Source organism: Cricetulus griseus, chromosome 2 (genome assembly GCF_003668045.3).
Source record: "Cricetulus griseus strain 17A/GY chromosome 2, alternate assembly CriGri-PICRH-1.0, whole genome shotgun sequence".
In the NCBI taxonomy this organism is placed as follows: domain Eukaryota; kingdom Metazoa; phylum Chordata; class Mammalia; order Rodentia; family Cricetidae; genus Cricetulus; species Cricetulus griseus.
The window spans coordinates 72678376-72704666 of NC_048595.1; the positions used below are offsets into that span (position 1 = coordinate 72678376).

At 37.7% G+C, this 26291-nt stretch overlaps 1 protein-coding gene across 2 annotated transcripts in view; it reads right to left on the reverse strand.

The window, feature by feature from the left end:
- The window catches only part of Kdm4c (lysine demethylase 4C), a 171734-nt gene that overhangs the window by 124836 nt on the left and 20607 nt on the right, over window positions 1–26291 (reverse strand). For both annotated transcript variants that reach the window (XM_027400227.2, XM_027400228.2), the window contains 2 exons: window positions 15031–15145; window positions 157–350 (listed from right to left, as the gene is read on the reverse strand). In XM_027400227.2, coding sequence (XP_027256028.1) covers window positions 157–350; window positions 15031–15145 — 309 coding nt within the window. The remainder of the gene's footprint in view (window positions 1–156; window positions 351–15030; window positions 15146–26291) is intronic.

Here is a 26291-nt window from a genome sequence, read left to right on the forward strand (position 1 = left end):
GCATTCAGGAGGCAGAGGCAGGAATTTGGACTTTGGTACTTTGGCACTGCTTAATGGGCCATACTAGTAGGAGCATGGAAGACATTGGTGATAAGAATAATTTGAACCGAGGAGATCAAGAGGTTTCAGAATGTGAATATTAAACAAGTGACTTGCCAAGACTTGGGCTCCCCAAAGTGGAGATAATTAATACTGTAGAGATCCATGTCCTCAGTGTGCCATGCAAATGTTGTTTTCCACATTCCAAAATAGAGATAAGGGGTATTTACACCCTCAATAGAAATACCGCACTCTTCTTCAACCACATCCAAGACTGTATTTAGGCGAGCTATATTCCATTCATCGACACCCTAGTTAATCAAGACAGGGAGAAAGAGAGCAAAATCATTGTTAGTAAATGAAAATTAGCATTTATTAATCAAATAGCCATGTCAGATACCAGACTGTTATGTTTTATTACTTCAAAGTGGAAAATAACTCTTATTCAAAAGTGGAGGCATACATTCATTAAAATTATTCCAAAGTTACTATCAACATATTATGTTTCTATATTACTATCAAAGTAAAATCACATCCAGTAACTGCTTGATTCTCAATGAAAATTAAAAGTAAAGAGTCACTTCCCACTTGGTGCTACCTAAGGAAAGAATAATAATCACCTTCAATTTAAAGCAGATAACCTGGGATATGATATTTATATTTGGCATGTATTTAATTTGGGAGCTGAAGTTTTTGTTTGTTTCTAATTTGTACATTAGTTCTGAGGGCCTATTCAACATAAAACATAATCTTAAGAAACCAACAGCAAAAGATATCTTCTTACACCCCTGCCCCAGTTCATGTCCATTTTTCTGTAGTATGTGATCCACCATGTCCTACAAATTTCATGCTACTGGAAAAATTTACATTTTTCAAAACCATAGACCCTGTATTCAGAATAGTTCTCAAAAAATAATAACAGCATATACTGACAAGAAAATTTAAATACAAAATTACGGCTATAAACAACTCACCTAAATTCTGGTAAAATTGCTAGTTTTGTTTTAACCTCAGGCAGGTGGTGGTATGAGAAAGAAATGGTTATAATTACTGGTATAAAAGTAAAAGGGGTTTTGTTGTATTACTGTTTATTTGTTTGCTTGTTTTTGTTAAAAATTTCTAGAATGATAGTAAACGCCTATAGTTTTGGAACTTTGGGAACTGGAGCCAGAAGGATAGTCTTCAGCTCAGTTCCATAGCCAGTTTAAGGTCAACCTTAAGACCTACATTAGACCTTGTCTCAAAAACAAAAACAAAACAGTTCTTAAGTGTTAACGAAATAGGAAAAGATTCTGATTTTTAAGAGAATTTACCAATCAATAACAAAATTACTGTTATTCACAGCTGTTTAGAATGTTTTAGCAAACTTTACTGTCTTCCCCATATACTTTCCTCATAGTTAAATGCTAATATCCAAAATTGGGCACATTCATATAGACTCACAGGGCATCTATAATGCTGTTAAATCCATTTCAACCTCCACATAGTGCTATAACAGGGGGGCATTAAATCTTCTATGTGAACTAAAAGAGTTTCTCTAATAAATATTACAGTGGCCTCACAAATGACCACTCCTATCCCTTTTACACTGAAAAACTTCAGGGTTCTTCTGTTTTTATTGTAATCTTTAAATAATTCTTTAATTAATAAACTAATTTCATTTCCTAAAACTTTAAAGGAGTAAGGAAAAATATTGATGAGGCAGTAAATAAAGAAGAAATCAAACATTTTAGTTCTTGAAATATCTGTCCCATCTGCATTGAAACCCTGTGCTAGGAACATTGTTGTTTGAAAACTAGTCAAATTCTTTTTTAAAACTGCAAGATTTAAACTTAAGGAACCTCATAAAAATACAATAAAGTTATGAAGATTATTTTCTCATTTATAGTGATTCCATTTCTTAACTCAGGTCCAACCAAACTTCAGTCCATGCCCTTTATTAAGAGTCCTATTTGAAAGTCCTTATGGAATTAATATGAATTTATAAATAAGCATCTTAATATAGAAACCATTTTTAAACTGGAAGATCATGCAAATAAATAAGCCATCTGAAATTCCTAGAGAAGAAAACAACTAAAGATTTCTGTCCTGCTGCAGTGTACCCACAGGAACATTACTTGCCAGTCCATGTCCATCTCCTAATAACTCAGCCTCTTCTGCATACCCAAGATCTCCCTCTCCCCCATTTCTTTCTTCTTGACAGTCCCATTCAGCCTTTCCTTTTAGCATATCCTCATTTCTTTTTGACTTCACCAACTCACTGAATCGCTCTACCAGGGACCCACAGCTGAAACTGTGGCTGAAACTCATGTAGGGAAATTAGATCTTCCATCATGTCCTTCATTCTGGTCTCTTCAAACTTATTCTTAGTCCTGCTGCAGCCTGCTGCCCTGAGCCCCACCTCCCAGGCCACCTACATTCCCCTATGACTTGGCCCCAGGACACCCTATATTCTTTCTGTAGTATCACCTTTTAACCTTTTCTTCTAGCTCATCTTTTGTGACTCCTTGATGCCCTGCAAAACATCTCTCTACACTCGGCTGCAAAATCATTATTTCAACAAATTGGCTGCCTACAAAATGGGAAAATATTTTTATCAACTACATCTCCAGTAGAGGTCTAATATCCAAAATACAAAAAGAAATCAAGAAAGACATCAAGAAAATAAATAGTCCGATTAAAAATGGGGTACAGCAAGACACACAGGGATGGGCCTAGGCCCTATCCCAAAAAATATGATAGACTCTGATGACACCCTATGAAAGGTCTCACCATCCAGGGGAAGCAGAAAGGATATGTGATAGGTAGGGTTTTAGTTGGGGGCAGGGGGTAGGATGGGAGGGAGAAGAGAACTGGGATTGTCATGTAAAACAATCTTGTTTCTAATTCAAAATAAAAAATCTGAAAGAAAAAGAAATGGGGCACAGGTCTAAACAGAGAATTCTCAATAGAGAAAATTCAAATGGCTAAAAAGCACTTAAAGCCATAAAATGTTCAACATCCTTAGCCAGCAGAGAAATGGAAATCAAAACTACTTTGAGATTCTATCTTACACCTGACAGAATGCTAAGATCAACAAAACAAGTAACAGCTCCTGCTGGCAAGGATATGGGATAAGAGGATAACTCAATACATTGTTGGTAGGAATACAAACTGATGCACACACTTTGGAAATCATCATGGTGATTACTCAGGAAGACTGAAATCAGTCTACCTCAAGATCCAGCTACACTGCTCCTGGTCATATACTCAAAGGATGCTACATCCAACCACAGAGACACTTGTTCAACCATGTTCATTGCTGCTTTATTCATAACAGTCAGAAATTAAAACAACCTGATGTCCCTAAACAGAAGAGTGGATAAGGAAAATTTAGCACATTTTACATAATGGAGTACTATTCAGCCATTAAAAAATGACATCATGAAATCAAAGGTAAATTGATGAAACTAGAAAGAAAATCATACTGAGATATCCCAAGCACAATAAGACAAATACATATGTATTCATTTATACATGGATACTAGCTGCTAAGTCAATGAAAACCAACCTACAATCCACAAAACCACAGAGAGGAAGTATAGAGGAAGGGATTAGAGGGACAGATAGATATCACTAGAAAAGGGGGAAATAGCACATACTAATGGGTGGGGGAACCTCTGGAATGGGAGGGATCAAGTGGTATTGGGAAAGGGAGAGAGGACAGAGGTAGAAAATATGGGGAGAGACAGCTAAAATTAAGGGACATTGAAGGGTAGTGTGGAAACTAATACAATAGAAACCTCCTAAAATATATGCATATACAAAGGCAACCTAAGTGAAATCACCAAATGAAGCTTCCAATACTGGGTTTGGATTACATCTAATTGAGTTGTTGCCCCACAGGAATCCGCAAACAACCCATGATGTTGCTGAGACTCTAGGTTGTTCTCCACAAACTGACAGCAAGGCCCAATTTGCTGAAGACAACACCTACACAACTCACTGAACATGGAGATGTCAAAACTAATGAGACACTCTAAATGAAGCCTTCATCCCCATGTCCCAAGGGTTTTGTTAGAGGAGGGTACTCCACAAACTGTCAAAAGAGAAACATAAAAACCAAGGCAGCCACAAATCCTTTATGGACAATGGTATACTACTTACAAGAAATGGTGACACAAAGCTTGTGGGAGCAACCAAGCTATAAGTCAAAGACTGGAGGCAGGAACTAAAGCAAAGGCCATGGAGAAACAACACTACTTACTCATCTGTTCCTGCTGGTTTGTTTAGTTTGCTTTTTGCATAAAAAAGCAGGACTATTGGCACAGTGAAGGCACTACCCACAATGGGTTCAGTCATTACACATGAATCACTAATTAAGAGCAGTACCCAGCAGCCTTTATAGGCACAAGCATCACCTACACCACTTGGAAGAACAGGTGAGTGACTGGTTCCCCCAGCTAAACCACCCCAACCTCCAGGCCTCAAGACCCAGGGCACATTCTGTGCCCCTCCCACTCCCATCACAGCCCAAGCAAAGCAGCCCCCCACCTGCCCCCCACTCTGGTGGCTCTCCACTGTTCTGGAGCAGTCCCCAGTAACTGCCAACAGGTAAGAGACCTATGGGAAGGATGCACCACTCCCACCCCACCCCCTACACACTGAACTCTGTAACCTCTAAGACCCTCTTCACCACCCAAACCCATCTACCGCATCATCCTCTTCTTAGTCAATAATGTAGTGCTTTAGGGCTTTACTTTCTGATTTGGGGTTTGTTAGTTTGTTTGTTTGTTTGTGGTTGTTAAGATGGCCCATTAAAATTTAGAAATAAATAAAGTAGAGCATTCATGGATACTCACAGACAGGAAGTGCATTTTTTTTAAAGTTATAAGGGTCAGGAAAATGGCTCAAAGAGTAAAGGTGAGTATCACTAAGCCTCAAGACCTGAGTTCTGTCCCTGAGAACCAAATGGTTTAAAGAGAGAACCAGCTCCTACAAATTGTCCTTGTAAGACTTCATCCTGTGGCATGCAATTGCCATACACATACACATACACTATTAAAGGAAAAATCTTATTTTAAAACTCAAAAGAAATAGTCACTATGGTTTATGTTTATTTGGTTTGGTTTTGTTTTTTTGGGCACATTATCTCTATGTAGCCCTAGCTCTCTAAATAGAAAAAGCTAGACCAGAACACACAGAGATCTGCCTACCTCTTAAAGGCATGTGCCACTACACCTAGCTAGCATTATTTTTTACATCTACATGTACATGTAGATCTTAAAAAATAAATAAATAAATCTAAATCACAGGACTTTTCCCTCCTTTTGGGAGAATAAAAACTAGATGAATTCACCTCTTCTTGAGAAATTAAGAGTAGAAATTAAACATTGTTAAAACAGTTAAATACTGTCCAATTCCTTTTAAATTATAATCCATTACTGTAAACACTCCAGTCCCTCCCTCCTTCCTTTCCTTCCTTCCCTTCTTTCTTCCTTGTAAGGAGAAATCTTTCCACCAAGCCACCCGAGCCCCGCCGCCACATGGGCACCCAAAATAACAAACAGAGATTAATATTAATATTGCTGCTGGCCAATAACTAGGATTTCCTATATGCTTGCTCTGCCTTAAGTATCAATCATAGCCATTAATCTATATATTTATAAAGACTTATGCAGGACGCCGGTGGCATGTGTCCTCTTCCCGGGATTACATGGTAGCTCCAGAGAAGAGGAGGAGGAGAGCGATTTCCTGCTTGTCCCTGCTTATATCTGAGTCTGCCTGCTATGTCACTTCCTACCTGGATCACAAGACTTCTTATTTATCAACCAATAAGATAAACATACACAGAAGGACCTCCCCATCACTTACTTCCTCCCTTCGTCCCTCCTTCCCTCCCTTCCTTCCTTCCTCTTTTTTTTCCCCTTCCTAGATCAGGTCTCACATAGCCGAGCCTGGCCACAAACTTATTATATAGCCTAAAATGACGAAAAACTCCTGATCTCTTCCTCCCAAGTGCTAGGATTGCAGGTGTACTCCAACACAATGAGCTCTAAGTACCCCCTTTTATGTTTCTTTTTCCTTTTAATGAGTTAAGATGTTATGGGTCAGGGCAATTTGATCATTTGATCACAGTTGGATTCTTCCTAGGTACCCTTGCTGCCAGCCCAAAGATCTCATGCAGCACTCACACTTTGAACACTCCACTGAAGTAACTATATCTGTGTCCTAGAAATGACAATTTCTTATTACTAAAGCATAACTGTGGTGCATAAAAAGACTGTCCCAAACAAAACCATTTCAAACTGTCTGTACAAGATATCTGTGACAAAAACCTTGGTGAATTCTCAATGATCCCTCCTTCAGTCTTTACCACCAAGACCAGAGAGGCAGCACGTTCTCTGCCTGTTATTGGTATAAATAGTCCTGCATTTCCAGGAGGACCACTATGACTGATGCAATGTGGTGAAAGACCTTTGAGAAGTCCCAGAGCTCAGTTAGGACAACAATGAGAAACAGAGAGCAAAAGTACAGAAAAGATAAGCAGGCAGAGAGCAAAGGTTGAAGAAAGAAAACTATAGCCTCGGCAATGATAGCACATGCCTTTAATCCCAGCATTCAGGTGGCAAAGACAGGTAGATCTCTGTGAGTTCAAGGCCAGCCTGGTCTACAGAATGAGTTTCAGGACTGTCAGGGCTACACAGAGAAACCCTGTCTTAAAAAAATTGTGTGCCACCACCACCTGCCACTCTATTTACAAAATTTCCCTCTAAAGATTAATCAGGCAGAGCATGGTATGTCACATGTTTTGATAATCCATATACTCAGAAGCAAAGAAAGTACCACAAAATCAAGCCCAACTTGGTGTTTAGAGTTCGTTGCCAACTTGAACTACACAGGAAGAACTTATCCTAAAAATAAATAATTATCAGGATGTAAATATGATTGAAGTGCATTAAAATGTATGAAAACATAAAAAAGAGAAATTATTTATTTAAACCTCCCTGAAAACATCTACAGAATACATGATATACATGTTGAAACTACTAAAGAACAAAATTAATGAATAATCAGGCTGGAACAGCTCATCTGTTAAAAGAATTTTGGTTTCCAGTATCATTATCAGTTAACTCACAACCATATGTAGGCTAGAGCTCGAGAGAATCCTCTGGTCTCCACAGGGACCCACATGTGCATGTTTACTCGTGCATGCGAGTACACACATGTAAATTAATCTTTTAAAAAGAATTAATCAGAAGTCAGGCAGTGGTGGCATACCTTTAATCCCAGCACTCAGGAGGCAGAGGCAGGCAGAGGCGAATTCTGTGAGTTCGAGACCAATCTCGAACAAGAGCTAGTTCCAGGACAGCCTCCAAAGCCACAGAGAAACCCTGTCTTGAAAAGCCAAAAATAAATAAGTAAAATAAGTAATAAAAAATTAACCAGAGCAGGGGAAGGAAACCCATGTTCAATGTCTAGTACCCACATAATATGGAATCAACTCCACAAAATTGTCCTCTGATCTCCACATATGCACATGGCATGGGTGCTCCCACACACACAAATAATGAAATATAATTTTTAAAAATTTGACTAGAGAGATGGCTCATTACTTAAAAGCACTGGTTGCTCTTCCAGGGGACATGGTTTTGATTATCCAGCACCCATAAAGAGGCTTACAACCATCTGTAACTCTAGTTCCAGGAGATCCAATGTCCTCTTCTTGCCTCCTCAGCCACAAGGGGCACAAGATGGCAAACAGCAAAGCATGTTCTTACAGGGTTCTTCAGGAATAACCTAGGAAAAACTGATAAAAACAACACACACTCTAAGCAGCTGGGGGTAAAGAAGAGGCCATTCCACAAGCAGCAACAGCAATAACAAAAGGAAAAATTAAGAACAGAAAAATTTCTGTTAAGGCTGGTGTTCGACACTGGCAACTGAAACAACAGAAGCAAGACACCATTTCAAAGACTTCTGATACAGTAGTACCTTTGTAGCCAGAGACCCTCTAGGTATTAGATTCTCAAGACTCTTGAGACCAGTTGTTATATGATTACACATTGAGAGCTGACAAACAGAATATTGCCAGACTATGGGAGGAGGAGGGAACAGTTGAATCAGATCTGAACAACGCTCAGTAAGTTAGTAATCAGGTGAAAACCAAAGTATACAAATGTGACACTCACATAGATATCACACATCTTGCAGGACATTGCCAAACGCTGCATAGGGATGGTGACAGCATTTATAATGGGATGTGCAGAAGAAGTTTAGAGGTGTGACCCTATCTAAAGCTCCACCTATGAACCATGAACATCCAAAACCATCCACATTATCAGGCAGGACAGCATCAGTAATCTGAACAGCCAAAGTTACATCCAACACACATGGGTTAGAGTATAGCCCATCACAGAAGACCTCCGAACACCAAGGAAAAGGGCAAGTACACTGAGGCCAAAAATCAGTCAAGCTAGTCAGTTGCTAAGCACGGCCTCCAGGCTCTCTCACCTTCTGGATTCGCCCCCATATTTATCCCAATATCATTTTAGCAAGCCACCTCAGCATTATTCTGTTCTTGCTCTATATTAATCCTTTTCTTTCTTCTCTCTCTCTCTCTCTCTCTCTCTCTCTCTTGTTTTTTTTATATATATATATTTTTTTCTCTCCTTGTTAGTTCTTTTGCTTTTTACTCTCCCAACAAACTGGTCTGTAGGGCTGCTGTTCCGCAGCCCTGAAAGATGGGACAGTCCCACACTATCAAATAGTATATCTTTACTTCTCTCCAGTCTGTTGTTAGTCAAACATCTCTCATCCTGTGACATCTGCTACAATCTCTTTTATTAGCTTCTCCTCCTCTCTTTGTTCCTATCATCCAAAGCTAATCACTAGTTCTACTAGTGCGTTTTTTCTTTCTTTGTCTTGTATTTATTTCCATCATACTCATAACAATAAATATATTAGTGCACAGAACTACCAATGTCCCTTTAGTCCATGAAGTGATTAGTGCTTAAGTGGTGACTTTTTGTAATTGAGTATGACTCCATTTCACAGTGAATCTACCCAGGAATAATGAGAAGGACTAGGAATAGACCATTATGGCCTGAATCCAAGTTGAACAGAAGAAAGCAATATCAAAAAGGTACTACACAACCTAATTCTCACATTAGAAATACTATAAGCTGTGGGACAGGGTGGAGTGGTGGGGACCTAACAAACTAATTCCTGGTGTGCAAGTCCCAATACAAAACACAACACAAAACAGGACTACAGTATGACTCCTCTAAAATCTGTCCTCTGATAAAAGATCAGACAAAATTCTACATAAACAAGTCAAAAGGTGGTAAGTATGTTTATGTAAATGAAGGATTATATGAATAAAATCTTAAATAATACAAAGGAACAAAGACAATTGGATAAAACAAGGAAGTCAACACAGGATATGAGAATGGAATTCAATAAAGACAAATATTGAAGAAACATCAAATGAAATGATGGTGCAAATAAAAAATTCAATAAAGTCAAATGAAAAAATTTTAAGACAACTGGCACACTGAAAGAAAATAATAAATTTTCAAAAAACATGAACAGAACAGGGAAACTTTTTGAGGCATCTTGGAAAGCAAGTCAACTGGAGATGTGGTTCCTTGATAGCACACTTGCCTAGCATGTATGAAGTCCTAAGTCCAATACTCGGAAATATGAAGTGGAAGAAAGGAAGAAGGACAAAATGAATGAATTACAGGCATGAAACTAAGAAGAGAATTTATTCCAGAGGAAAAGAAACTATTTTGAAGATAACTATAGAAAAAAATTATCCCCAAACCTAGGGAAACATGGACTTGTCCACATATAAAATGCATTTTAAGAAGCAATTGGAAAAAGAAAAGAAACCTCCATGCCATACTATAGTTAAAACACATAAGAAAGTGTATAATGAACTATAAATAGAAAACCATCAAATAACAACAACAACAAAAAAAGACATCAGAATAACAAACAATGCCTCAATTGAAACTTCAAAGGCAAAAAGGACATAAAAAGATGCATTGCACATTCTGGAATACCACAAGTAACAACCCAGGCTACAATACCTAGCAAAGCTGTTCGTCATGACTGGAGGGGAAATTAAAATAGTTTATAATTAAGACAGGAAAAAATTAATGAACATCAAGCCAGCTCTACAGAGGATACAAGAAGAAATTCTTCAGATTCAAGAGTGATAAACACAACCAATAGAGACATCCAAAATCTACAGGAAGAAAAAGAAAATACATTTGTTAAACACAGAATCATTGGCAAAACAACAAACAACAAAATTCAACAATATAAACAAACACATGCAAAGAAAGAATATGATACAGGTAAAGATAATGAAATAAAGACAGCATCTTTCACAAAGGGTATCAAGAAAACTGAATATATACAGGTAGAAATTGAAACTAGAGCTTTTGTCATCCCACAAACAAAATGAACTCCAAATAGATCAAAACCCTTACCATAAGACCTGAACCTCTATAGTTTCTAGAACAGCATTTCTGAGCCTGTGGGTCAAACGACCCCCTTCACAGGGGCTGCATAGCAGATATTTACATTACAATTCATAACAATAGCAAAATTACAGTTATGAAGTAGCAGCAAAAAATAATCTTATGGTTGGGGGTCAACACAACATGAGGAACTACATTTAAAGGTTGCAAATCAGGAAGGTTGAGAAACACAGTTCTAAAGGAAAAATAATTGGAGATATAGGCATAGCTGAAGACTTTTTGAGTAGAACTCTAATGGCTTAGGAAATAAGACCACAAATCAACAAATGGAAAAGTTCAAAGGATTTATACTGCAACAGTAATTTAAGAGGCTTCCCAAAAGGATGAGATAGTATTTGTGAGCCACATACTTTGACACAGGATTAATAGGAGCACCCTTCCTCCACACACAAAATGAACATTAAGACAATCATAATCCAGAGCCGGGCGTTGGTGGCACATGCCTTTAATCCCAGCACTCGGGAGGCAGAGGCAGTCGGATCTCTGTGAGTTCGACACCAGACTGGTCTACAGAGCGAGTGCCAGGATAGGATCCAAAGCTACACAGAGAAACCCTGTCTTGAAAAACCAAAAAAAGAAAGAAAAAAAGACAATCATAATCCAATCAAATAATGGAAATAATGGACTACAGAAGTGAAAAGACACTCAAAAGAAGATATACAATTGGATAATACAATGGATATACAAATGGATAATATTCAACTTCACCTTAGAATGATTATCAAGAAAACAGATGTCAACAAATACTGACAAGTGGAGAAAGGAGAACCCTGACTTATTTTAGTGGTACTGTAAACTGGTGTGTCCACCATACAATTCAGTGTGGAGTTTTCTCACAAAGGTATCTAATATATGACCCAATAATACTATTCCTAGGCATACACCCCTAAGAGTTTGTATCCTACTATAGGGACACCAACACAACCATGTTCATTTTTATTCACAATAGCTGTGTAAGAAAAATGTGATCTGCATACACAATTGAGATTTTAATTCAGCTATAAAGAAACCTGGAATTATGAAACAGGAAAATTAGCAGAGCTGGAAAATAGAGTAAAATGACCCTGTATATGTTTTCTCTCAGACACTAATTTCAATTTTTGGATTTGTCTATTAAACTGAAGTCCCTGTAGAGACAGGAGGTTAGAATATGGCCACTGGGAGTACTGACAATTAGAATAAGCATCAAGAAATGGGAAATAGCAGAAAACATGCAATCTGAAAGTACTAGAAAAGAGAATATTACAGGTTTAAGCAGGAATGTGGGCAGGAGAGACTGGGAAGTAGATGGAGAAAAAAGAGGGAAGATAAACTAAAACTAACCATTCATGAAAATGCCATGCAAATTAGTTTTTTAGCTTTCTTTTTTTTTTTTTTTTTTTGTATTTTATGTGCATTGATGTTTTGCCTACAGTTATGCCTGTGTAAGGGTGTCAGATCCCCTGGAACTGGAATTACACACTGTTGTGAGTTGTTATGTAGGTGCTCACAGAACAATCTTACTGGGCACGGAAAAAATAAATTATGATAAGCAATTATTCCTTTCTTTTTTAACAATTTTGGCTTTGTGACATTTAAACTTATAGCTTTGATAGCTTAAAGAACTTCATTCACCAGATGGTGTTCTTGAACAAAACATTTATCTGACTATGAACCCCTGCATCAGCCTTGCAAGAACATGGATTATAGGCATGGAAGCAGAAGATAAACAAGACTTCATAGTGATTCTTGCCTGCCTCAGCTACAGTGATCCTATCTCTCAAAAAAAGAAAGAAAGAGAAAAAGAGAGAAATAAAGAGAGAAAGAGAGAAAGAAAGAAAGAAAGAAAGAAAGAAAGAAAGAAAGAAAGAAAGAAAGAAAGAAAGAAAGAAAGGAAACAAAAAGTTGGCATGGTGGCACATACATGTAACTCCATACCTGGAGAAGCAGATGCAAGAGGGTCATCACATGTTTGAGGCCAGGCTGGAATACATACCAAGTTCTAACAAGGAGGAGACTGGAGAGGGGACAAAAGAAAAGGCAACAGGAGGAAAGAAAAGAAAGTGAGGGAGGAGGAGGGGAGTAGAATCAGAATGAAGAAAAAATCCCACAAAGAGCCCAAGGACCTGGAGGAGGGAAGTACAGTAATGCAATTTAAAAATACAAGATAACACAAAGTAGCACACACCTTTAATCCTGGCACTTGCAAGGCAGAGGTAGGCAGATCTCTGTGAGTTCAAGGTCAGCCTGGTCAACAGAGCTAATTCCACAAAATCCAGGGCTGTTACACAGAGAAACCCTGTCTCGAAAACAAAAAAAAAAAAAAAGAAAGAAACACACAAGATACTACTACATGTATACCTAACAGAATAGCTAAAACCTACAGAAGATCAAGGAAGAGGAAAAACTCAAGCACTGCTCCAAGAAGAGAGATGATAAACTGCAGTTTTCTTCTAAAGTCAGTCATGTGTTTATCTACAACCATCTATGCACCAACAGAAAGATTTCTTAGGAAATATGAACAGAACATTCACAGAAGCCTTGATTGTAAAAAACAAAAATAGAAGCAACACAAAAGACTATTAACAAGACAAACTATCTCATTCACAAAACCAAACCACATTAAAACAAATGAACTATAGCTATATAGCTTGGAAATGAAACAAAAAGGGTTGGCCGTTCCAACTCAGCTATAATCCCAGAACAGAGGAGTGAGAGGGCAGAGGCAGAAGTATGATTTCAACCAGCCTGGCTACATGGCAAGGAACTGTTAAAAGAGGGGAATGAAAAGAGAGAGTAAGGGACAAAAAAAAGAATATATTTTAAATGATCCTAACTACATAAAACTTCAGAAATGGGCCACAATAAATTGTTATAAGAGGAAAGAGTTACTATAATGTGAGAACAATAGTTATCACTGGGGGAAGCTGGTGGCTATAACCAGCTTTTTGGTCATAGTGTTTCCTCATAGTCATAATAGAAACCCAAACTAAAACATGTACTTTTTAACTTTACTTTTCAAAATAAAAAGGTTTAAAATAAAATAACAATGAAACTAAGGCATGTGTTAGCAATGGAGGTCAATGCACTGAGTACAAGGAAGATTGTTAGGGAACAGATTATTTACCAAGGGACCACCCTAAAACTCACTCACTCACTCACTCATTAAACACATAGTAAAATTCATTCTTCCTCCATTTGTTTGCTTATTTTTGCAGTCCAGGGAATTGAACCACCATGAAAGAATTTATATATGGGGTAAGGAAATTACTATAAATAACATTAGAGAAATTTTAGTAACCTCAATATGACCTATATTAGTTGATATATATATTCAATTGTACCTTAAAGATACATGCTGATATACCAAAGATGAATTGTCATGATAAACATAATATTCATAGCTAAAGAAGACTATCACAGCACATATTTTTAAAATGTAAAAGAAATCATAAAATTTATTGTACTGGAGCAATAATACAGCCAGTAAAGGCACCTGCTACAAGCCAGTAGACAAGAATTTGATCCCCAGAACCAAAATGGCAGAAGAGAACTAACTCCTGCTAGTTGTCCTCTGACTGTCACAGTTGCAGCATGGGAAATGGGAGTAGAGGCAAAAGGATTAGACATTCAAGGCCACCCTCAGCTAACTAGAAAGTTTTAAACTAGCCTGAACTATATATAACCCTGGATCAAAAGACAGAAAAGAGGTGGGGGCAATCTAGAAGATGATTCGGTGATTAATAGTGAATGCTGATCTTGTGAGGACCTGAATTTGGCTCCCAATATCCACATCAGAGAGTTCACAACCACCTGTTACTTCATGTCCAAGAGATCCAATGCCTCTAGCCTCCACAAGCATTTGCACAAATATGTATATCCTCACCCCTAGACACATACAAACATTCTCATAATTTAAGGAAATAAAAATAAAATTTGAAATAAACAGAAAAAGAGAGTAGCAGAGAGGGAAAGGAGGCAGAGAGAGGATAAAAGAATGCTACTGGTGTTTTCTCTCATCCTTGGAAAAAATACAGAGTCCCAAAACCTAATAAATAAAATAATGAATAAAATAAGTACAATTCAGTACTTCCCGGCTATATAAAAATAATAAAAAAGTATCACCAATCTTTTTTTTAAAACTTTTTTTTTGAAGATTTTATTTATTTATTATGTCTTCTGCCTGCGTGCCAGCAGAGGGCACCAGATCTCATTCAAAGCGGTTGTGAGCTCTTAACCACTGAGCCATCTCTCCAGCCCTTATCACCAATCTTTTAAAAACCGCAACACAGGGCTGGAAAGATGGCTCAGTGGTTAAGAGCACTGGCTGGCTCTTCCAGAGGACCTAGGATCAATTCCCAGCACCCACATGGCAGATAACTTTCTGTAGCTCCAAGATCTGACACCTTCACACAGACATAAATGCAGACAAATCACCAATGCAATAAAATAAAAAACTACAACATAAATATAAACATACCTCATCATATATGCTCCCATTAATATCTGCTCCATAAATAGGTGCCACAAAAGTTAAGTTTTTCCAGTATTTGCGTTCCAAATCTTCATAATCCAAGTATCTTGGAGTACAGTATCTATAAAAATTAAAAAGTAAAAGACCACAGACCAGTAAGGTAATTTTAAGGATTTTTCCATCCATCTAATCTAATGTACTTTCTAAATAAAAATATTGTACACTCTCATAGTGTCAAATTTATTGAGATATACACAAAAGCATTTAATACTTAAAACTCTATGATTTTTATTCTTTATCAGTAAGACAAGCACTTTCATAAAAATATTAATAAAGGCAGTAAACTGTAAGTCATTATTTTAGTTTTCAAAGTATTTCTAAAATAATTATACAAGAACATTGTACAAATTTATATATAAAAGAAATAGAACATATGGAAAAACTGAGAAAAAAAACATATAAGACTCAAGGCAGTAAAACTAAAATGAGATAACCTGCAGTTATTGAATTGGTACTGCCTAATACACTGACAGGGGAAAAAAGAAGCCACTTATATACTTGGAGTGGAAGAATAAACTAGCACAATATAATTTCTCAACACATATCAAATCAAAAGTATATATACAATTGGGGGCTGGAGAAATGGCTCAGCAGTTAAGAGCACTGGCTGCTCTTCCAAAGCACCTGGTTCAATTCCCAACATTCACAGCTGTCTCTTTTCCAGTTCCAGGGAACCTCTCACACAGCATACAGAACACCAATGTCACAAAATAAAAACAAAGTGTGTGTGTGTGTGTGTGTGTGTGTGTGTGTGTGTGTGTGTGTGTGTATGTGTGTGTGTGTGTGTTCTGAAATTATCACTGAAGCTTGAGATGCCTCATCCACATGCATTTTCATTCAGGAATCAAAGAAAAACTAATGCTAATTCTCAGCTCAGCTCAGCTCTCCTTTTTTGGGGGGGCCCAGCCCATGCAATGGCACTATCCAAGTAAGGTAGGTCTTTCTATCTCAATTAGTCTAATATAAATAAACCCTCACAGGCATCCCCAGAGACCTGTCTTAGATGATCCTAGATCCTGTCATTTTGGCAATGAATATTAACTATCATGATTGACTAGCCAGCAATTAATGATTAGAACATAAAATAAGGGTAGAGAGATGTCTCGGTGGTTAAGAACACGAGCTCACAACAGAGGAGAGGCTACATACATTAAATGCCCTCCCCTGATAATGAGCTTGATGACTGACTTATATGCCACCCGATAGCCCTCATCCAGCAGCTGAACTAATCACTGAACTGAACTGGAATCCAGTTGCAGAGAAGAATAAGTGATGGGCAAAGGGATCCAGACCAAGCTGGTGAAACCCACAGAAACAGCTGACCTGAACATCGGGGAGCTCTTGGTCCCCAGATTGATAGCTGAAATAACAGCATGGGACTGATCCAGACCCCAGGAACATGGGTTTCAGTGAGGAAACCTTGGAAATCTACAGGACCTCCTGTAGTAGTTCAGTACTTATCCCCAGCATAGGTGTGAACCTTGGGAGCCCAATCCATGTAGAGGGATACTCTCTGAGCCAAGACACATGGGGGTGGGCCTAGGCCCTATCCCAAAGGATATGACAGACTCTGAAGACACCCTATGGAATGCCTTACCCTCCCTGGGTATGGGATAAGTAGGGTGTTAGTTGGGGTTGGCAGGGGATGAGGGGAGGGAGAGGGAACTGGAAGTGACATGTAAAACAATCTTGTTTCTAATTCAAATACAAAAAATGGAAAAAAAAAAAAAGAAAGAAAGAAAACTAGCTCGCCTTCCAGAGGTCCTCAGTTCAATTCCCAGAAACCACATGATGGCTCACAACCATCTGTAATAAGAAGAACATAAAATAAGGTAGATCTTCTATTTTATGACATTAAAATATTTCCACACTGAATGTATCGGTATAGAAACTATATGTATATTGAAATCCCACTGATTTTTTTTATATAAAATTTAAAAACAGAACTCTGGAGTTAGGAATGTACACCTAGCTCAAATGGAAAATTGTCTACTAGACAGGATGTCCTAGAGTTAACCCAGTCCCCAGAATTGCCTAAATATGGTATGGTAGCACATACCTAGAACCTCAGCACTTGGGAGATGAAAGGAAAATTGTAAGTTTAAAAAAAAAAAAAAAAAAAAAAAAAAGGTACCCCTGGGGTTAAAAAAAAAAAAAAAGGAAAAGAGAGAAAATGTATATCAAACTATTAAGATTAACAATTATCTTCTTGAGCATGATAATGGTACATGCCTATAATTTCAGCATTCAAGAGGCAGAGGAATTAGGATCAAGAGTTCAAGGCCAGTTTGGTTACACAATAAATTCAAGGCCTGCCTGAACTATATAAATCCCATCTGTAGGAGGAAAGGGTCTAGAGAGCACTCAGTGGTTAAGAGCACTCTTGCAGAGGACCAAAGTTTGGCTCCTAGTACTCAGAAGGGGCCATTTGCAACTGCCTGTAACACTAGCTCTAGGGAATCCAACAACTCTGGCATTCTTGGGTATTGGCACTCATGTGCACATAGCCACATAGCCACATAGCCACATAGCCACATAGCCACATAGCCACATAGCCACACAGCCACACACACACACACACACAGCCACACACACACACACACACACACACACACACACACACACACACACACACACACACACACACACACACACACATACAAACACACTTAACATTAAAACAATATATCATAATTGTGGACAGATTTGTCTGGCATTAAAAGCACTAGTTGTTTTTCCAAAGGACTGGAGTCTGATTCCCAGCTCTTATATGGCAGCTCACAAAGGACTGTAACTTAGCTTCCTGGGTGGTGGTGGTAGCGCATGCCTTTAATTCTAGAGCTTGGGAGACAGAGGCAGGTGATCCTCTGAGTTTTATGCCAGACCTGGTCTACTGAGCAAGTTCCAGGACAGCCAGGGTTACACAGAGAAACCCTGTCTCAAAAACCAAAAAAAGAAAAAAGAAAAAAGTAAAAAATTATTTCTCACAAAATAATTATTTCTTTGAATTTTTAGATTTTAAGCAATAACATCATCACAAAAGATACTATGAAGGTCAACTTGACAGGATACAGAATCACTGAAAAGATAAATCTTTAGGCATGTCTGTGAGAGATCACCTAAAATAGCTGAGGTAGGGAAGACCTACCCTAAATGTGAAAAGTTCCATTCTATGACTTGGGTCCTGAACCGGGACAGTGTGATGCGCCAGCATTCACCTACAGAGCTCTGTGCTTTCTGAAGATTGATGATCACTGCTTACTGTTCCTACTGTTTAACATTCTCAGTCACGACGGACTGTGTTCTCTAGAACTTTAAACCAAATAAACTCTTACTTAATTTATCTGTCAGAGCATTTTGTCACAGCAACAAGACAAGTATCTAATACAAATACCTTTTTTCTTTTTTCTTCATGAAGAAAATAAAGCAAAGAAATAAATTCAGAAAATAGCAAAACTGGGCTGAAGAGATGGCTCAGCGATTAAGAGCACTGCCTGTTCTTCCAAAGGTCCTGAGTTCAATTCCCAGCAACCACATGGTGGCTCATGACCATTTGTAATGAGATTTGGTGCCCTCTTCTGGCCTGCAGGCAAACATGCACGCCAAACACTCCACACAAAACAAATCTTAAAAAAAAAAAGAAAAGAAAAAGAAAATAGTAAAACTAAATGGGAGGCAAGGTCTAGCAGAAGCAGAAATCCTATAGAGTGTATGTTTTCAATTCCATAAAGAACGATGAACATCTATATTCATAACACTGGGAGCAAACTGGTTTTCTGTCTACACAGGCTAAGAAATTTGTTTATTTATTTATTTATTTAGTTAGTTAGTTAGTTAGTTAGTTAGTTAGTTAGTTAGTTAGTTATTGCTTTTTCGAGACAGACCAAGCTGACTTCAAACGCAGAGATCCACCTGCCTTTTCCTCCCCAGTGCTGGGATTAAAGGCATGTGCCACCACCGCCCAGCTAAGGAATTTATTTTCATTAGTGTATCTGAAACGTGGGACAAATTTCTGACTTTCCTAGAAAACAATCTTACTCCGTAGTTAGAGTAAAGTGAGCATAAAAGGACCATTAGCTTTACATCATTCTACAACTTCTATTAGTGGGTTCCAGGTGTATTGGGGATTCCAGGAACAAACTTAACAAGGCTGCCAGAAATGAATGCTGGGGCTGATCAGATGGCTCAGCAGTCAAAAGTACTTTCTGCTCTTCCAGAGGACCCAGGTTTGATTCCCAGCACCCATATGGTGGTTCTGTAACTGCAGTTACAGGGAATCAGAAGCCCTCTTCTGGCCTCTGCAGGCATCAAGCACACACATGCAGGCAAAATAACCACACACATAAAATAAAATAAAAAAATATTCATGCTGGGCAGTGGTGGCACATGCCTTCAATCAATCCCAGCACTCGGGAGGCAGAGGCAGGTGGATCTCTGTGAGTTTGAGGCCAGCCTAGTCTACAAAACCTAGTTCCAGGATAGCTAGGGCTACACAGAGAAACCCTATCTCAAAAAAAAAAAAAAAAAAAAAAAAAAAAAAAATTCTAGGTCATTATCAGATGCTAACAAAAGGTAAAAGGTAAGCATTGCCTGGAGCCCAAGCACAGACCACTGGCTGCTGATTACAACTTCTAGAGAAATATAAAATTGAACCCTAAAGGCTATAGTAGTGTGGTGATTTTGTTGGTTTTGTTGCTATTGTTGTTTTCTTACTTTATTTTATTTTGGATGGGTAGACATGAGTACAACTTTAAGAATCTCTTCTTTCTTTCAACCATATGGGTTACAGGAACCAAACTCAGGTTCATCAGGCTTGTGACTTTAACCACTGAACCATCTCACCAGCCCAACTTTCATTATACTTTTTAGGCTTATTTTTAAGATATTTTTAAATTTATTTATCAGTGTCTGTGAATGTATGCCATGTGTATAGATAGGTGCTTTTGGAGTCTAGAAGAAGCTGCTGAATTCCCTGAAGCTAGAGTAACAGATGGCTGTGACCCTCCCAGCATGGATGCAGAAAACTGAACTCAGGCCCTCTGAAAAAGCAGTCTGTACACTTATAGAATCTGTCACTGTACAGCTAATAGAGACATTTTTTAGCCTTGAATGCTATAATAAAAAGCTTAAGTTTGGCCTTGTTAACTGAAATGAAAGTTTCCCATCTTCAAAGATTTGAAATGCATACTGAAACTAGAAATGAGCACTTCAGTAAACTGCACCAGATTCTACTGAATACTGGTTCCAGAGTCCATCCCTAATATGCTGCCAAACCACCACTTCAATAAACAGTTCCAGATTCTATTGAATACTGGGGCTCCAGAGTCCATCACAACTGTTCCAAATGTCAGTTTAGTTAAAACTGAATCAGTAATACCTTCTCAGAACCCTTCACTCACTGTAGCACAGCTCTTATAGGCAGGCTCATGACCAGGGTCCTCCTGCCTTGGCAACCCTAGAATTGGACTTATGGGTTAAGAGCCACCACACTCGTCAAGGTTTGCCATCCAAAAGCTAAATGATCCTGAGCAGAAAGCTGAATTTCTGTGGAGCCTGATCATTACTCTATAAAATAATAGAAATGATATCTTTTGGACTAGACTGTTTTCAACCCCACTTGCTATCAGGGACCTTGTAGTCACCATGGTAGACTCAGGAAAACTACTGATGTCCTCCCTACCCTCCTCCTCCACTCCAACTGTCTATGCTGAAACCAATACGCTCCACCGCCCTTGTCCTGTTCCCCAGGCCTGTTCTCAGATCCACTTTGGTGAGTTCCCTGAACCATATGTACCCTCTCCAGCCCCCAAAATTAGTCTGACGAGTCCTGCCAGTGCTTTTCCCAAGCCCCAGGCTCAGCAATGGACCAACATCTGTGTACCATGTCAACTAGTCTAGTCTAGGGAGTTCCACCAGACCCTTTCCAGGCCGTACCTGGATAGAATCAACAGGCATACACCAGATCATACATCTGTGCAAGGATCCAGCCTGGGGAGTGCATGAAACCTCATCAGCCTATGCCATCCTCATCCCTCAGGCCTTGCCTCAGCCACATAGACCTAATATGAGGCAGTCAGAACCTCACATCAGACACAAAACCAATAAAAGAAGTTCACATGCTCAGTCAGGTCACATCACAAAATCTCAATATCCTACAGACATGTTCTCCAATAAGTATTCCCTACATGAACCCCAGGACACAGAACTTAAACTTCATCAAGCAACTTTGAAGACACAGACAGCACAAACTTTATAGCAATAAACACCTGAATGAAGTTCAAGAAACAAGCATACAACTGTATAAAGCTAAGATAGTTCAGAATTTGAAAGTAAAAAAATGAATAAAAATTTTGAAAAGAACGCAATAAAAACGAATAAATGAAATGAAGACAGAATTGCAAAACTCAGTGATGACTGGAAAACTCAGGGGAAAGCCTTATAAGCAGAATGGATTAAGTAGAAGAAATAAAAAATGTTAAGATGAGCCGGGCGGTGGTGGCGCATGCCTTTAATCCCCAGCACTCAGGAGGCAGAGGCAGGTGGATCTCTGTGAGTTCAAAACCAGCCAGGTCTACAAGAGCTAGTTCCAGGTCAGCCTCCAAAGCCACAGAGAAACCCTGTCTCAAGAAGGAAAAAAAAAAAAAAAAAAAAAAGTCAGGATGAAGAAAACAAGAGATCTTCAACAAGATCAAAGAAAAGGTTTCCCCAAAGTAAGGAAAATCACATAGACAGTAAGAAAAAAAAAATCATCTTTCTATTATCTACAAGAAACTAACTTTAGCTTTAAAGATAGGCAATACCTTAAAGTGAAGGCCAGAAAAATGTATTCCAATCAAAAGAGATCAAGAAGCAAACAAATGCCTCTACCCTAATAGTAAACAAAATAAACATGAAAATAAAACTAAGAGATAAAGGACATTTTATTTTAATCAAGGAAACAACCAAAAAGAAATTACAATACTGGCTGGGGTTAGTGGTGCACACCTTTAATCCCAGCACTTGGGAGGCAGAGGCAGGCGGATCTCTGTGAGTTCCAGGCCAGCCTGGTCTCCAGAGCGAGTGCTAGGATAGGCTCCAAAGCTACACAGAGAAACCCTATCTCGAAAAACCAAAAAAAAAAAAGAAAAAAGAAAAAAAAGAAAAAGAAAAAGAAATTACAATCCTAAGAATTTATTCACCAAAGTCTGATGCACCAAATTTTATAAAAAGAAAACATAACACTAGAATTAAAAACATAAATTTAATTCTAATTCCATAATAATAGGGGATATTGACATCCCACCTTCTCCAACAGAGAAATAATCTGGACAAAAAATAAGCAGATCAGAATTAAATGACATCATGCAGCAATGGACCTAACAGGTCTTTACAGAGTATTCCTGCCAAACATCAGAGAATATATATTCTACTCAGAGGCCAATGGAAGCTTCTCTGAAATAGACCACATTCTGGAACCAAAAAATTCATCTTATAATTTCAGAAAAATTGAAATAACTCCATGTTTCCTATCTGATCACAATGTAATCAAACTTAATAGCAAAATAGCAAAATAATCTCTAATAAATACACACAATTATGAAAATTAAGCTATTTGTTATTGAATGATTACTGGATCACATGAAAAAGAGTAATAAAAAAATTTCTGGAACTACATAAAAGTATGTCTGGAAAACATTAAAAGCATTCCTAAAAAGAGGATTCGTGTGTGCGAGCGCGCACGTGTGTGCATACACACACACACACACACACACACACACACACACACACACACACTGAACACACAAATGATATTACTCAAGAATTTAGAAAAATGAGAACCAATCAAATTCAAATACAGTATATGGGTAGGAATAATAAAAATCAGAGCAGAAATTAATGAAATAGGAACAAAGAAAATAATACAATAAATTAATGAATCAATCTGAGAGCTTTTTTTAGAAAATAAATTAAGATTAACAGACCGATGGTCTAACTCAGCAAGAGAAAGGACCCAAATTAGCAGAATCAGAAATAAACAAGGAAACATGATACCAAGGAAATTTAGAACACTGTAAAGGATTAATTTTAAAAAAAAACTATACTCCATTAATGTAGAAAATCTAAAAGAAATGGATGAATTTCCAGATCATCCAAACCACCGAAGCCAAAACAGGAAGAGATCAACAAGCTAAAAGACACATGACAAATAAGATGATGAGAACATTAAAGACTTCTAACAGAAAAAGCTCAGGCTTGGATGGTTATGCAACAGAATATCCACAGTGGGTTGGGCCCCACCAACATCAATCTCAAATTGATTCATTAATTCATTGTATTATTTTCTTTGTTCCTATTTCATTAATTTCTGCTCTGATTTTTATTATCCCTATCCTGGGTGATTCTAGCTTGTGTCAAATTGACAAAAACGAAAGATCTAGAATCAATATTTCTTAAATTCTTTTTAAAATTCCAAAATCCTTCCAGTATTACTCTAATACCAAAGCCAGGTAAAGACAAAACAAAACTACAAACTGATAAACATAGATGCACAAGTCCTGCAATAAAATTGCAGGGATGGTTCTAATATACATAAGTCAATAAGTATAATAAACCATATAAATCAACATATATGAACAAAAGCTACAGCCATTTCAATATATACAGAAGTGGCTTCAAGAAAATCCAACGTGTCTTCATTATAAAAGTATTACAAAGAGTAAGACTGGCAAGAAAACATTTCAACAAAACAAAGATTATATACAATAAACCCACAACCAACATCATCCTAAATACAGAAAAACTCAAAGCAACCCCATTAAATTCAGAAAAATATCAGGGCCATCTACTCCCCTGCCCCATTCCCAATTTAGCACCAGCACTAGTTAGAGCAGTAAGAGAAAGGATTAAAGAAATACAAATAGGAAAAAAAAAAAAACAAGAAATACAAGCAGAAAAAGTAAATATGAATAAGTAAATTTCAGTAAGATCCCCCCAAAATTCTGACAATTTGGGAACAAGGGTTTATTTGGCTCACATGTCCCAATCACAGTCTATCACTGAGAGAAGCCAAGGCAAGCAGACCAAGAACCTGGAGGGAGGCTGGACTAAAGCAAAGGGCATGGAGGAACATGAATGTTGCTGACTTGCTCCTCATGGCTTGCTCAACCCACTTTCTTATATAACCCAGGGGTTATCATTATCCACAGTGGGTTGGGCCCCACCAACATCAATCTCAAATTGATTCATTAATTCATTGTATTATTTTCTTTGTTCCTATTTCATTAATTTCTGCTCTGATTTTTATTATCCCTATCCTGGGTGATTCTAGCTTGTGTCAAATTGACAAAAACGAAGCAGTATAGCATCTTAACATGATAATCATTATAAAAAAGGTTAACTAAAACCTAAAGTAGACCTTGAAAGAAATAAAATTGGATCTAGAAAGCATTCCAACAATTCCTAATGATTAAATTTTATAACTAAAAAGAGAACCATGTCTAAAATTCTTTAAATTATATAATTCCAAGAAATACATGTTGCTATTAAATGTTTATTACTTACCTAATAATTTGTACAACTTCAAATAGCGATCATAACGCTATTTATCCATTCAATTTATATAGTAAAAATAACTGTCATCTCAGGTTGCACTGATAACAGTGGTTAAACAAACAAGCCAATGTCACCAGCATAGTAACTTTCAGGAGAAAAGAATCAATCAATCTATAATCAAGCCACCTCAGTGAGATAAACAGATACCAATAAAATGAATCCCTAGTGAATTTATGTTCCTTAAAAATAAAAAAAAAAAAAAATAGGTAAAGGCACCTGCCACCAAACGTGACTGTATGAGTTCAAGCCCCAGAACACAAATGGTTGATAGAGAGAACTGACAAGTTGTCCAACGACCAACACAATAATTGTCATGGCATGTGTGATCTTCACATACAAACAAAATAACAATGTAGTTTTTAAGTGAAAGATGGAGAGAACTGACGAGTTGTCCAATGACCAACACATGAATTGTCATGGCATGTGTGATCTTCACGTACAAACAAAATAACAATGTAGTTTTTAAGTGAAAGATGAACATGCCAGAATAATCAAATGGACTAGTAGTAATGATCACAGACTCTGTGACAACATAACAAAGGACTTCAAAGATCAATTCTTATCAGTTGTGGTTTCTCTCCAAACTCTCTCATTCCCCCTTCCCACACATAAATGCACAAGGGCTGGAGATCAAATTCAGGGATTTGACTGTGTTGGGCAAGCATTCAAACACTGAACTGCATCCCCAACCCTCTCACCAGTACTCTGAATTACCATTCATTACAATGATTTTATCTGGGATATCTGACATTTTAACTGTGTGTTTGTTTGTTTGTTTTTGTTTTTTGTTTTTTTAAGAGTATCAGTTTATAGCCCTGTTTGGCATGGCACTGACTATGAAGATCAGGCTGGCTTTGAACTCACAAAGAATGATCTACCTTTGCCTTCCTAGCTCTGAGATTAAATGTGTGTGACAGCACAATAATATTTCCCACATCTGGATGGTATCTATTACTTCTGTATCTGGTTGAATCTTTTGAACCTCCTTCAAAACCTATCTCAACAGCACCTACAAAATGAAATTTCTCCCTCTCTGGTTAAACATCACAAAAGCCACAAACCACTGTGTACCTTTCCATGGTACAAACATGGTGCTTATCAAAAATATGATTTTTCTTATTAATTTCATTTGTGTCTGTCCTCATGCAAGTGTGCCACATAAGTCAGAGGAAAATTTGTGGTAGTTGGTTCTCTCATTCCCCAATGCAGGTCCCACTGGGGAATAACAACAACAACAACAATAATAGAATTCTATAGCTAGGAAGACATCTCAGTGAATAAAGGCAGTTGCCTCAGAAGCCTGAGGGCCTGAGTTCCTCAGAAGCCTGAGGACCTAAGTTCCATTCCTGGAATCAACTCCACAAAGTTGTCCTAAAACCACCACATAGAAGCTATATGGCACATGCAGGGTCACTCAAACACAGACTCACCTACACATATGCAAAAGTTAGTAAGATTGCTTTAATAGTTTAAATAAGGTACTCAATCTATAATGAAAGTTGTACAATCTAAAAGAATGAGGATCTACTTGTACTTTTAAAGTATTTAAAATTTACAGTTCCTATGGAGTATCAGAAAGTTCTATACTAGAAATATAAAAGGAAACATTCCTCATC